At 38.6% G+C, this 13719-nt stretch overlaps 2 protein-coding genes across 4 annotated transcripts; both read left to right on the top strand.

The window, feature by feature from the left end:
* Positions 1 to 2887: 2887 nt before the first annotated feature.
* Positions 2888 to 13542, top strand: LOC142613980 (glutamyl-tRNA(Gln) amidotransferase subunit C, chloroplastic/mitochondrial). 3 transcript variants are annotated; one of them, XR_012840337.1, is made up of 8 exons: positions 2888 to 3137; positions 4033 to 4338; positions 4427 to 4467; positions 4568 to 4623; positions 5599 to 5650; positions 5737 to 5822; positions 13164 to 13236; positions 13411 to 13542. XR_012840337.1 is itself a non-coding variant. In XM_075786506.1 (7 exons), the coding sequence occupies exons 2-6, from the start codon at positions 4090 to 4092 to the stop codon at positions 5810 to 5812; spliced, it is 474 nt and encodes a 157-aa protein (XP_075642621.1). In that variant the 5' UTR covers positions 2888 to 3137; positions 4033 to 4089; the 3' UTR covers positions 5813 to 5822; positions 13164 to 13542. The 3 variants fall into 3 exon arrangements, 2 of the variants coding, with proteins under 2 accessions (XP_075642621.1, XP_075642622.1); XM_075786506.1 differs by having other exon boundaries at positions 13164 to 13542; XM_075786507.1 differs by lacking the exons at positions 13164 to 13236; positions 13411 to 13542 and adding an exon at positions 11185 to 12905 and having other exon boundaries at positions 4029 to 4338.
* LOC142612472 (uncharacterized) lies at positions 9099 to 9965 on the top strand. Its single transcript, XM_075784560.1, has one exon. The coding sequence runs from the start codon at positions 9099 to 9101 to the stop codon at positions 9963 to 9965; it is 867 nt and encodes a 288-aa protein (XP_075640675.1).
* Positions 13543 to 13719: the final 177 nt, after the last annotated feature.

The following is a 13719-nucleotide window of genomic DNA, read 5'->3' as shown; positions in this document are numbered from 1 at the left end:
TTGTTAAAAAAACGTTAATTAAAAAAAGTCCAAACCCCCCCCCCCCTTACACGGTAACATCCCTCCCTGTAAAATCAAAAAAAAAAAAAAAAAAAGAGAGAAACCCACCCCAAAATCCCACCCTAACCCAGAGGGGGTTTTATATGCAATAAAATTTAAACTTAAATTAAGGACAAAACGACGTAATTTTGATGATTTAACGGCAACAGTGGATGGCAAAATAACGGAAGTCTGAATTTAGATATTTTAAAACTTAAAGAACTGATATAAAAGAAGGCAATATTAAAAGTTAGAATTAAAAAATAGTGGAACTTATAAGGTGAGTTTTGAAATTACGCATAAAATTTAATTATTATGTTTTTAAAAAGTAAAATGTGGCATATAATAAAAAAATTGTAATTATTATTAAAAAAATATGTAAAACATAGCATTTCTCGATATGGATGGACGTTACAAGCATTTTATTCATGAAAAGGTTTTCCTCCTATTGACACAAAGTGGATTTATAAGATTATAAAAGAATATTATTGGCGAAACTACACTATTGGTCCTTAAAGTTTACTTTGTGAGCGCAATTAGTCTCTCAAGTTATAAGTGAACAGATAGTCCCTTAAGTTTAAAAAATGAGCAGTATTAGTCCTTTATTAACTGAAATTAGTGGTATTGCTTATGTGACTAACAGAATATTCTATTTAATGATGTGGAATTTTTGAACAAATAAATTTCAAAAACCAATATCAAAATACTTGATCTAAGTCATCTGTCAGTTTCTGAAACGCACTAGAGAGAAAAGTGTCTGCAAGACTATTGTTGGTTTCCATGGCTGTCTCAAGAGTCGCACCAATCTACCGGAATGGCACCATCTACAATACATCGATCTATCCATCGATCTAGAATTGTATTCCCACCATAACCTTCTTTTATTTGAAATTGTGCAAGACCCTTTGCTAATGACCCATAATTTAATCAATCATTTAGTTTTAAACTCAAAGAGTTGACAAATACTAATGCAAAGGTCCACAAATGAGATATACTGAATCATTAAACCACTACAATATATAAGGTCAACAATTTCTATGCTTCACATTTGTTTTATTTTAGATCCAAAAAAACCCACACATCCCCCAACTCTGATGCATATCTATATATCCCAAAAACAAATGCAAGCAATGCAAACAACTGTTGCAATCCACTCTTCGCTCCACGATAGGGATGGCAATGGGGCGGGACGGGGCCAAAGGATGGGATCTTCACTCCTGCCCCGTATAGATTTTTCTTGCCCTATCCCTGCCTCACCCCGCATGACGGGGGAAAATTTCTTGCCCCATCCCCGCCCCTTAAGGCCCCGCGAAGACCCGCCCTACACCGTAAAACTTTATGTCTTGTTAATTTTCCCTATAACTATTACCATTTTTTCAAATAAAATGACATGTTTCAATATTAAAAAAATGCTTGAAATTATAAATAAATTTATCCTATCAAATCAAACTAATTTTTAGCAAAAACTAAATAATATTATCTAAATGTTTAACAAGACAATGTCACAACAAAAATCTCATAGTATGACACAAAAATCTCATATTATGACACAAAAATCTCATATTATGTTAATGATGAAAAGTAAGTTGAGACAGACATATGAATCATAAATGAAAAGACAAAAAAAAAGAGTTAAAATTGATACCTTATTTCCAACTTTGCTTGAGAGAAAAGAGAGGTAGAACCACGTTAGGTAGAATAAAATAAGCTGATGATGTTTTTGTTTAAATAGTAGGACTTTAGAGTATGAAAAAAGTACAACTTAATCCTTATTAATGCATGTGGGGCGGGGCGGGGTGGGTCTAAAATCTCGTCCCATCCCCACCCCATCACCTTTGCGGGGCAGGGAAAACTCGTACGAGGCGAAGAGAGGAGGGGCGGGTCAAGCAGGGCGGGGAAAAATTGCCATCCCTACTCCACGTTATACAATATATGCTTGCCATGGTTGAATCTCAACACCCATAAGGTTTTGTCCACAATTTTAAAACCATGGATTGATTGCAACGTCATTGCGGCTAGTGCCATACGGTGGATTGGTGCGACACTCGAGACAGCCATGGAAAAACAATGATCTCCCCTCCAAGCAACCTTGCTTTCTCAAGCGTTACAAACTTTCAATATCAAATGGGGGAATGGCCAGGTCAATTATTTTGGGATTAACGATTTTGACGTGTAAAATAGTTTATAAAATTTTTCATTAAAATATGCCACAACATTTTAAAAATTGCCAAATCATTATTCCGTTAACCACGTAAGCAATACTACTAATGGTAGTTAATAAAATGACTAATATAGCTCATTTTAAAAACTTAAAGGATCAGTATCGCTCATTTGAAACTTAAGGGACCAATTGCACTTACATGATAAACTTTAGGAACTAATAGTGTGGTTTCACCAATATTATTTAAGCAAATTATATGATTCACTCAAAATGTCATGTAATTAAAAATATATGTGAATGGTCTTCTTTGACGTTGTTAGCCTTTTTTTTCTTTTAGCTTTTATGTATATTTTTTTAAAACTTTTTTTTTTCTCACATTTTCAAAATACAAATATATTGTAGTACTAATTCAGAAAAAAAAAATTCAATAAAAAACTAAATAAACTATTACAAAAAAAAAAAAAAACACTTAACTGCCACATACTCATATTGCACTTTTTTATTTTCAATAAAAGTAGTGTTAGAGACACATAATTTGACACAACTTTATCAAATATTTACTCATCACATTCTTCATGTGCCAAGTTATACAAAATTGTGCCAAATTATGTTTTCTATTATTACTCTTTTAATACAGCTCATTCCATTGCCTCAAATATATCCCAATTTTGGAGGGACTAGGAATTTTGGTTTTAGAGATTTCCCTCTTAATCATTCAAATAACTTCCATTTCCTCCTATTTAAACACACCCAAATCCCTTTCTATTCCATTTATTTTCTCTCAAACAAACAGATGGCAAAGTTGTTTTTGGCCCAATCCAAACATCTCTGACTAACCTATTTTTAACCCCAATCCCTTCCCTACAGAGTACAGACCATACCTTTTACTTTATCTCGCTCTCTCACACACACACAGCCACTCGTCCTGGAAATCTGGGTACGTTTCCCTCTCTGAATTCTTCTATTACCAGGGATTTTGTTTTCCCTTTTTTTTTTTTTTTTTTATTTCCCCCCATGCTTGTTTTCTCTAATCGGAAAAACCTTTGCTTGTGGATCTCCATTGAAAACCTTTTCACCATCGCCACTAAACTGCACTACATTCTCCGTTTTGTTTTGCTCGTTATGTGCTTTAGTAGTTGGTATACACTTTTTGGATGTTTTTATATTATCTTATAGATCATTGCATTTTAGGTTTAAAAGTAAACTAAAATTTTCAACTGCCATATGATGTTTGGGAAATTGCGCAAGGGCTTTGAGTTCCCATTTATGTATCACTGGGGATGAATGAGAATACTTTTATTTCTTTATCCCATCTGATGGCAAAAAAAAAAAAAAAAATCATAACCCTAGTCGTGTCTTGTCAAATTGAAAATTATAAGCCGAGGGATTCATTATTTTTTAGTAGAAAAATTTTGGGAATGGTTATTCTTGTTTGTATTAGCTATAATATCTTAAACTCTTGTGTATTGAAAACCAAATATAAGTTTGTTGTGATTGATTATATCTTTATATATGGTTTTTTTTGGCTAATTCGGATAGTTTGGATGCAGCTTAGTTTAGTGATGTGGAGATTGGTTATGCCTTTTGGTTGCTCAAGTTTGTGATTTATATATGTTGAATGATATTAATAAAGAATTCTTGTTTGCGCCACGGGCCTTGTAGCTCAACTGGCATCTCTTTATTTTTTTTTCTTTTTTTTATAACGAAGACATTTTAACTATTGAATTGTCAATATATATAAATTCTTGCTTGCACAACAGAAAATCTGAGTGCTCTTTAACCTCTTGGTAAGAAGTATAATTTGCAAGCAACTTTGCATTGTCTGTAGGCAGCAAAACTCTCTTTCGGTTACCACTGGTCATTACAATTGCACCAAAATTTCCAAAAAGATGGGAAGCAGAGCATTGCTTATGCTAAAAGGGGTGTCGAGTATAGCACCAAAGAACCAAATCTTCAACTTCAACTGCAAAAGCAGCAGAAGCAGCAACTCCAGCTTCAGCTTCTCACAAGTAGTTATTAATCACAACAAGAACAATAAGGTCCAAAGATGCTCAACAACTACAACCCAGTCCTCTCTTGAACCTCCCGATGTGTCCCGTTTGGCTGAAACTGCTCGAATCTCTCTCACCCCAAGTGAGGTATACACTATTGATTGATGACTATAAGACTATTTTTTATAATATATGTAAATATATATATTTTTTCCCCTTGTTCATTTTGTTGCAGGTTGAAGAATCTGCTCCAAAAATACAACAGGTCATAGATTGGTATGCTTGGTTTGCTCTCTCATTCTCATTCTCTATTTTTGGTTTTATTGTTCTTTTGGTTTACCTCATTTTTCTGATGACTAGTAGTTTGACTTGACAGGTTTGGACAACTTCAAGATGTTGATTTTCATAGTATTGAGCCTTCCATTAGAGCAGGTGCATGAAAACCCTTGTTATAACTCATATATCTTGATAATGGGATTGAAACATATGCATATTTCGATTGTTTTCTAAGAGAATGCGTTCCCCTTTTAGCTGACTTATTAATTGCTGGAGTGTTTTGAGAACAGTTCTTTCTTCAAGGATTTTGACGGTAGGATAGATGCTTGCAGTTTGTCATTGAATCTGTATAAAAAATACCTGAATTTTCTGCCATTTCTTATTCAATGTGCTTTTCAAGCAATAGAAAACTGCTGTTGATAAGGTAGTCCAACAAAAAGAATCTACATTGCATATTTGAGTAAACAACGACCTACCATAGTGTACCTATTCTAGAAAGTACAAAAGCTCAAGCAGTTATGTTAACTCATTCATGTGGTTTGCATTAAAAAGGTTGTGCCCAGTGCTTAAAGCTTTCACTTTTGTGGGATCTGGTTGAGGTAACTGGTAAACAGCCTTAACACCCCCCCCCCCCCTCTTTTTTTGGAATCACATGGTTTTTATTACTTTATAACATGGTATGCAACTCTATCCCATTTTTTACCTAAAGGGTTGACCCAATTTGATAAGATTACAACACAATCATATGTGGTCACAATTCACCCAACACAATCATCTGGGGTGACTGGTAAGATGTGAAGAAGATCAGGATGTCTGGCCTGCAGTGATGGCAACTGCAGCATCCTAGAATATAGCTCCTGCTTTTCTCTTTTTGATAAGTCGAGAACTCTCCTCTTTACTGTTTAATAACAAAAAAGTCCCAATCCTACTTTCTTTTACGGTGGATCCTGCTCATGCATCTTCTCAGTGAAGTTGTACATGTTGCTTCAAAGAATCACTATGGTGATTCCTTGATGATTTATCCTGCTGTCAAATTTTTATACATAATTCTCGGGGGTGGGGAAGTAGGGTGAGATATACTGGCAAGTGTTTATCATAGAATGTGATTTGATTTATTTTCACCATCTGCAGATACTGAAGACAGCAATTTGCGTGATGATATTCCTGAAACATTTGAGAATAGGTGAGATGGTTTGTTCTCTTTCCTGTAGTGGAGAGGTGGGTGGGCGAATTTCCAATGCAATTAATATTTAGATTTTTCCTCTACAGGGAGTCCATGATTGCTGCTGTTCCTAGCTATGAAGAACCATATATTAAAGTTCCCAAAGTCTTGAACAAGGAGTAACATTATTCAGGTAACTTGTTTTGTCAATGTTGAGATTCATGAGTTATGTGGCTTAGGAAAGCACATTAAGCACTTGTTCTATTTCTATATTAGATGTTCTCTAATTTTAAAGGTGACCTCATTCAATCTTTGTTTGTAATCTGTGCCATTTTGGTTTTTGACTTCACATATGAACTTATGCTTGAAGACGTAGGGAAATGTGTTTCTGTTTGGTCCGCTTTCTCCATCTGCCTCTATCAACAAATCAAAAAGGCTTTTGTACTTTTTTATTCTATTGTAATTTCAAATGGTTTAATTCATACTGTTGGGCATTTCATGTGATTCTTAGAATCCTATGAATTTAAATTGCCCAAAGTTGCCAATGAGCTTTAGCTCAAATGGCATCTCCTCTCCTAAGAGCAAGGTGGAGGGTGATGTGGGGGGTCAGAAAAACTAGGTGTGTGTAAGTTGCCTTCAAAAAAAAAAAAAATGCAGAGTTGGAGTTGAGTCATGTTCTGTTTTCTGTAGGTGGTTATCATGGGAACTCAAGCTAATGGTTGCTTGAGAACATGGGGAGTTTCTGCTAGTTGCTTTTTCTTTCAAATTTTTTTTTCTTTGGAGTACTTCAGTAAGGTAGATTTATGGGGGGTTTTCACAATTTCGTCATCGAATCCAAGTTTTTTCAATTAGTTGTAGAGGAAGGGGGGTGTTATTTCTTGTTACAGATTTATGAGAGGGGCAAATATTCTATGAGATCAGTCTTCATGGGTAAGAATGCAGCACTATGGCTAATGAAGAATATTGAACACACTGTTGTTGGGACAAGCTCTCAACAGTTCTTTACATTCAGGGATGGTGACACTGCTTATACTCTCCAGCGTAGCACCAACTCCTTTGGTTAGTTTTTACTTCTGATTGAACTAAAAGTTGGCGGGTGTAGGAGGTCGATCATTATCCCTAAAGGCAAAGAGAGATATGGTTGGAGGGCTTTTGGCCTTGAACTAAGAAAGGTGTTGTACCCCTCCCAATATGCAGTGGGTAGAACGGGTCTTCCAGCTCTTATTCCTCAGGTGCATAGGCAATATCTGGAGAATCAACACCCTAGAACTTTTGCTGAAGCTGTGCAAGGCATTCATGGAAGAGTAGAGGATAGAAAGCAGCCAAAGCAAGTAGGTTCCATTGCCAAGGGGATGAAGATGCATTTAGGAGGGGAGAAGATGGAGGGAAACCGGAGTTTCACAGGTGCTAAGGTGGGAGTTTTTCCGGTAGGTAAGTCTGATAAGATGGTGGTGGGAGGAGGTGATAGGAGGGAGAAGTGCATTAATGAGAAGTCAGTGGCAGAAAGTAGGATACACTTCCCAAGTTTCAGTTTGAATGCAAAAGCCTATGACAATAGGAAAAGGAGTGATGTAAGGAGACCATGCTGGACAGGGAGAGGTCTTATCGTGGAGGTTGATGTGATGGGGAGCATTGTTATTAATACCGTTTCGGACCCCGTTTCGGTTTGTCCAGTGGAATGGAATATTTCGGTACCGGCCGATTTCGGCGTACCGTTTTAAAGTGTTTCGGGTTCCTAAAAATTAAATTATATATATTCTTGTAAAACATAAAATTGTCAATTCTAATAAATAAATAACTAAATTTCAAATAATACAAATCATTTAGTCTTAACTCTTAAGTCTTAAACATCAATATAACATCTATTTAACATCACACAATAAGAAGATTTACAAGACAATAACTAAACATCAAATAATACAAAACATTTAGTCTTAACTTTTATGTCTTAAACCTCAATACAACATCAAACAATAAGAAGATTTATAACAAGTCATTACTCATTACATAAGCACATAATAATTAATAACTAATAAGCCAACAAAATTTATAACATAATATTAGCCATCAAATTTTTTTTTTTTTTTTTTTTTTTTTTTTTTCCATAGGCCAAATCATGTACCGGCCGGAATTCACATCTCGGCCGGAATTGGCCGGAATGGACCGGAATGGCCGGAATGGACCGGAATGGCCCGAAATCTGGCCCGAGGTGGAACGTTGGGTATTCCGGTACCGGTTTGCATACCGGAACGAAAAATTCCGGCCGTTCCGGCCGGAACAGAACGGAATCAATAACAATGATGGGGAGGAGGCGGGTTTCTTGGGATAGGAAGAAAGGGAGAGATCAAAAGCACAAATGGGTTTCACGGGCTGGTAAGGAGTTGCCTCAGGGTAAGTTGGGTCTGGGTTTGGGCCCAAACAAGATGGTAGCCCAAATGACAGTTAGTGAGAATTGTTTAGGCCCACAGCTCACAAGCCCATTATCCTTTGAGCTTGGGGAGTGTTCCGATAAGTGGGTTGAGCCTTTACCCTCAGCTGATAATCACGAGAAGACTGGGGAATGTCTAGGGGTGAGGCTGACGTGTTTTGAGACGTCGTCGCAAGTGGCCGAAGGTCGTGTGTGGTCTTTGAAGGTACGAGCTCAGGCCGATAAGGGTGGCTTGTGCCTCTCGGTGTCTCAAGAGTCTCCGACAAGCCCTGCTTTGCCGTTATCGGCGACGCGGCGCACCGGGGATCTGGTGGGTTTGCCTCATCGGCATCGCGTGCCACCGGTAGGGGTGGCGGAGTGTGCCGAGTCCCCTCTGGCGATGGTTTTCAGGCTGAGCTGTGGCCGGAATTACTTTTTCGGTTCCACTTCGCACTCGAGGGGGTTGTTTTCTGAAGGTAAGAGGTCAATGAATCTCAATTTTGTGCCACGGTCGTTAGGACCTTTTCTCCCTGACCTTTTTCTGGAGTTGGTGCGAGTTGGACCAAGGGGCTTGGGGGTAGTGGGTCAAGAGGTTAATTCTTTTTATGGTAAGGAAATTTGCCTTCCTGGGGAGGTTATGATTGTGGAGGAAGCAGCTGTTGTGGGTGAGGTTGCCTTTCCTCTGCAAATCTTTGATCCGAGTGGTTCAACAACCTTGGCAGAGTTGGAGGAGGTTGATGAGGTTTTTAGTATTGAAACTAACATAGATATCTTTGGGTGGGTGAAACACAGAATTCCTGGCTTTAGTAAATTGGTTGGGTTATCTATGACTTGACATGAGAAATTGTGCATTGCTCTCTTACAGAGGCTTGAATCAGAGATGGAGGCAGCCAATGTGTTACACAGGAAAGTAATGGGCAGCAATAAGGTGGCTAAGTCCAAAAATAAGGGTTGCAGAGAGCTGCAAAACTTGTTTTCTTCGGTGAATTATGACAGAAGATAGAGGGTGGTCTCGTGATGGTGTTTGTAGTTGGGGATATTTTAGTTTTTATGAAGATAAAAATGATTTCATGGAATGTTGGTTTAAATGACCCTCGGAAACGTCTTGTGGTGAAGAACTTGTTGTGGGATTGGAAGTGTGATGTTGTCTGTTTACAAGAGACAAAGATAGCTAGTATGAATAAACAGCTGGTTTGTAGTTTGTGGGGCTGCCCATATGTGGACTGGGCTGTCTTGGAGGCTAATCGGACTGCTGGTGGTATTTTGCTTATGTGGGACAAAAGGGTTTTGGATAAGGTGGAGATTATGGTTGGTTTATTCTCAGTGTCGGTAAAGTGGAAAGGGGTGGGGGATGGGTTTATTTGGGCTTGCTCTGGCGTTTATGGCCCAAATGAGAATGTTGAGAGGGGTCTCATGTGGGATGAGCTAGTGGGAGTTCAGCAGTGTTGGAGGATTTCGTGGTGCTGCTTTGGGGACTTTAATATAGTTCGCTTTCCTAGCGAGCGTAGGGGAGAGACTCGTTTGTCCATGGCTATGGAAAAATTTTCTGAATTTGTTGAGGATCTCAACTTGGTTGATTTGCCTTTGGAAGGAGGTAGCTTTACTTGGTCCAATGGTTCTGATCAACCAATGATGTCTAGGATTGATAGAGCTTTGGTCACTCCTGATTGGGAGGATCATTTTCCAGATGTTACTCAAAGGATCTTACCCCGTACGGTCTCAGATCACAATCCAATTCTCTTGGAGGCAGGAGGAATGGCAAGGGGGAAGAGTCCATTCAGATTTGAAAATATGTGGTTGAAGTCGGAGGGATTTGTGGATAGAGTTCAAACCTGGTGGAATCGACATTCCTTTGTAGGTACTCCTAGTTTTGTGCTTGCGAAAAAATTAAAGGCTCTGAAAGAAGACATTGTGCAATGGAATCGCTGAGAGTTTGGTAATGTAGCGCATCAAAAGAAGCAATTACTGGAGGAGTTGATAACCCTAGACGCTAAGGAGGGGGATTTAGGTCTCTCTGATGGGGAGATAGTTCATAGGGCTGGTTTGAGATCCCAGGTGGAGCATCTTCTTTCCTTAGAAGAAATTTCTTAGAGACAAAAGTCTAGGATGTTATGTATCAAGGAAGGGGATAATAACACCAAGTTTTTTCACAAAATGGCTAACTCCCATAGACGTTCTAATCATCTAAGGACCTTGGAGGTGGATGGGGTGGTCTTTGAAGAGGCCTCCGAGGTAACTTTTCAAGTTGTACAATTTTATAAAAATTTGTACAAGGAGACTGAGGAGTGGAGGCTTTTGTGGAGGGTTTGGAGTTTGATCGCATTGAGAACAGGGAAAGGGTTTGGCTTGAAAGGAAGTTTGAGAGAGAAGAGATTCTTCAAGTTGTTAGGGATCTGGAAGGGGACAAAACTCCAGGTCCGGATGGGTTCACTATGGCGTTCTATCATCATTGTTGGAAGGTAGTGGAGAAAGATGTCCTAGCAGTCTTTGAAGAGTTTTTCCATCATTGCAAGTTTGAAAAATCCCTTAATGCGACTTTTATTGCTTTAATTCCTAAAAGGAATGATGCTTTCAATATTAGAGATTTTCGTCCTATTAGTTTGGTGGGGAGTGTGTATAAAATCCTGGCTAAGGTCTTGGCTAATCGCTTGAGAGTGGTTTTAGATCAATTGATTTCTGAGAATCAGAATAGCTTTGTGGGTGGGAGACAAATCCTTAACTCGGTTCTCATTGCGAATGAGTGTGTGGATAGTCGTGGGAAGAGTCGGGTTCCTGGAGTCATTTGTAAGCTCGATATGGAGAAAGCCTACGATCATGTGAATTGAGAGGCTTTGTTGTATCTACTGAATAGGATGGGTTTTGGAGTGATGGTGTAAGTGGATCCGTTCTTGTATATCCACAATTCAGTTCTCTGTTTTGATTAATGGGTCCCTAGTTGATTTCTTTTGTAGCTCAAGGGGTTTAAGACAAGGAGATCCGCTATCTCCTATGCTGTTTTTGATCTTGATGGAGGTACTTAGTAGGATGTTGAGAAGAATGGAGGGAGCTGGCTTGATTCGTGGTTTTAATTTTGAGGGTAGGAGGGATGGTGGGGAACGTGTTTCACATCTATTATTTGCAGATGATACTATCTTCTTTTGTGATGCAGATGTGGAGCAAATTCTTCATATTCGGTTGTTGCTCTTTAGTTTTCAGGCGGTAACAAGTTTGAAGGTCAATGTGCATAAGAGCGAAATGGTTCCTATAGGGGAGGTTGGTGATGTGCATGCTCTGGCGGATATATTGGGCTGCAGAGTTGGATTTTTACCTATGTTGTATCTTGGTATGCCGCTGGGGGCTCCTCACAACTCCCCTTCAATATGGAATACAATTTTGGAAAATATTAATTGGAAATTATCTGGATGGAAGAAGTTGTACTTGTCTAAGGGGGGTCGTTTGATGTTACTCAAGAGTATGCTTTCTAGTCTTCCGACTTATTTTCTATTGTTGTTCTCAATTCCTACTCATGTGGCTAATGATATTGAAAACATGCAAAGGGATTTCCTGTGGGGAGATAGCAAGATTCATTTGGTAGGATGGGACAAAGTTTGTGCGCCTATAGCCAACGGTGGCTTAGGGATAAGGAAACTCACTACCTTTAATAAGGCTTTATTGGGGAAATGGTTGTGGCAGTTTGGTAAGGAAGAGGGTCGTTTATGGAGGCGGGTAGTAGCTTCAAAATATGGGGAAGATTGGGGGGGATGGACCTCAAAGCTGGGTAGGGGAGCTCATGGATGTGGTTTGTGGAGAAGCATCCGCATGGGTTGGGAGGATTTTAGCAAAAATTGTCAGTTTGTGGTTGGGTTGGGGAATAGGGTGAGGTTTTGGCAGGATGGGTGGTATGGGGATCAACCTTTTCAATTGGCTTTTCCTAGGCCGTATGACATTGTCATTGATAAGGAGGCTTCTGTTGAAGCTTCTTTGCATAGGCAGGGGGCGGAGGATAGAAGATTTTGGAATGTTCGATTTAGTAGATTTTTTAATGATTGGGAGATGGATGAAGGGCTGCGGTTTCTTCGTATGTTGGGTGCTATAATCCCTCCTATGGATGTTGGAGACCGGATGAGTTGGAAATTGAAGCCTAATGGGGCTTTTGACATCCAGTCGTACTATAACAAATTAAGAAATTCTCCTTCAACTATCTTTCCTTGGAAAGCTATTTGGAGAATAAAGGCCCCTAGGCGAGTTTCTTTTTTTGTTTGGTGTGTAGCTTGGAATAAGATCCTAACGGGAGATAATCTAAGATTGAGGAGATTGGTTTTTGTGGATTGGTGCATTATGTGCCGTCATTGTGGAGAGACGGTAGATCACCTTCTTCTTCATTGTGAGGTGGCCTATCGGTTATGGAGTTTTGTTTTTATAACTTTTGGCTTGGCTTGGGTTATGCCTAGTTCGATTCCAGACTTGCTTTTTGGATGGTGGAATTGGCTGGGGAAGCATTCGTTTCAGATCTGGAATTTAGTCCCGTTGTGCATCCTTTGGTGTATTTGGAAGGAGCGGAACCGGAGGACTTTTGAGGACTTGGATAGCTCTAGTGATCAGTTGCTTGCTTCTTTTTGTGGAACTCTATTTGATTGGTCTCGGGCGTGGGGACTCATGTCTAGTGATTCCCTCCCCTCTTTTCTTTGTTCCCTTCTCCTATTGTAATCTCTTTGTTGTTTGGTTTTCTCTCTTATTTCTTTTTGTTTTCTTTTTCTTGTATCTCTGGGTTGCTATGTGTTTTTCAGGCATAGAGTAACCTTCGTATATATATCATTCTTACTTATATAAAAAAAAAAGAACATGTAAGACATAAGACTTACCAGGTTAAGATAAACATAATTATATTTATTTTTTTCTTTGAACCTTCCTTAATCTAACAATCTATGATGAATTTAATATTTTTATTGATTCCATTTTAAGGCATGCATTTGTCCTTCCCCTGGCATGGAACAAAGTTTTGAATTTTGTTTTGTGTCAGCCAAATGGCTGGTATGTACCATATTGGTACCAAAACTAGTACGGGGATCCCTTTGTTCTGTACCATTTCAAATTCTGATGACTGGATCCCTTGGGTGGTTGACACATTGAAGGCTGCTGCTATCTCAGGTTCAATGTGCGTTGGATTTGTTAGCAAACAAGTCGTGTATGCTGCTATTAATAGTCAATCAAATGCAAACAGGTGATCACCATCCAGATGTTTTTTGAAGACTTTTGAGTCACCAAAAATATCAATTTATTTGCTCAATTCTTGAAAGAGTTATGTCAGAGGCAACTAGGCTACTTCTGTATGGGGCCAAAAAAATCTGCATCTCTAATGATGAAAATACTAGTCTAAGACATTTCAACTTTGCAGGTATCAGATGGTGTACTTTGAGAAAGGAGGAAACCCAATAGAACGCATCTTGTAGGCCAAGAAAGTGCTATAGAAAAATTATATATTAGGTCTTCAATAACCGAACTTTCATTTTAATTGGGTTTTTGCATATAGTCATGTTTCGCTGCTCCTCCCACCCGTCCTTTCCCTTCTATATTACTTTTCCTTGGAAATTTTGGAGATATAAACAATGATCGTAGAATAATGGATCAAGATCCTCTAGAATTTTTAGAAAATTCTACCTATAAGAATGAATGAAAGTAAAGAAATAACAGTAAAAAAAAAAAA

This window comes from Castanea sativa, chromosome 10 (genome assembly GCF_040712315.1).
Source record: "Castanea sativa cultivar Marrone di Chiusa Pesio chromosome 10, ASM4071231v1".
In the NCBI taxonomy this organism is placed as follows: Eukaryota; Viridiplantae; Streptophyta; class Magnoliopsida; order Fagales; family Fagaceae; genus Castanea; species Castanea sativa.
The sequence above is the reverse complement of the archived record's forward strand: the minus strand, read 5'-3'. Positions and strand labels throughout refer to the sequence as shown.

What these genes read in the sequence shown, in the direction of transcription:
- LOC142612472 (XM_075784560.1), top strand. Translation starts at nt 9,099, where the DNA reads ATGATTTCATGGAATGTTGGTTTAAATGACCCTCGGAAACGTCTTGTG.
- LOC142613980 (XM_075786506.1), top strand. Translation starts at nt 4,090, where the DNA reads ATGGGAAGCAGAGCATTGCTTATGCTAAAAGGGGTGTCGAGTATAGCA. An exon ending in ATACAACAGGTCATAGATTG is followed by an intron (nt 4,468 to 4,567) that starts GTATGCTTGGTT and finishes TTGACTTGACAG; the next exon opens with GTTTGGACAACTTCAAGATG. An exon ending in TGAGCCTTCCATTAGAGCAG is followed by an intron (nt 4,624 to 5,598) that starts GTGCATGAAAAC and finishes CACCATCTGCAG; the next exon opens with ATACTGAAGACAGCAATTTG.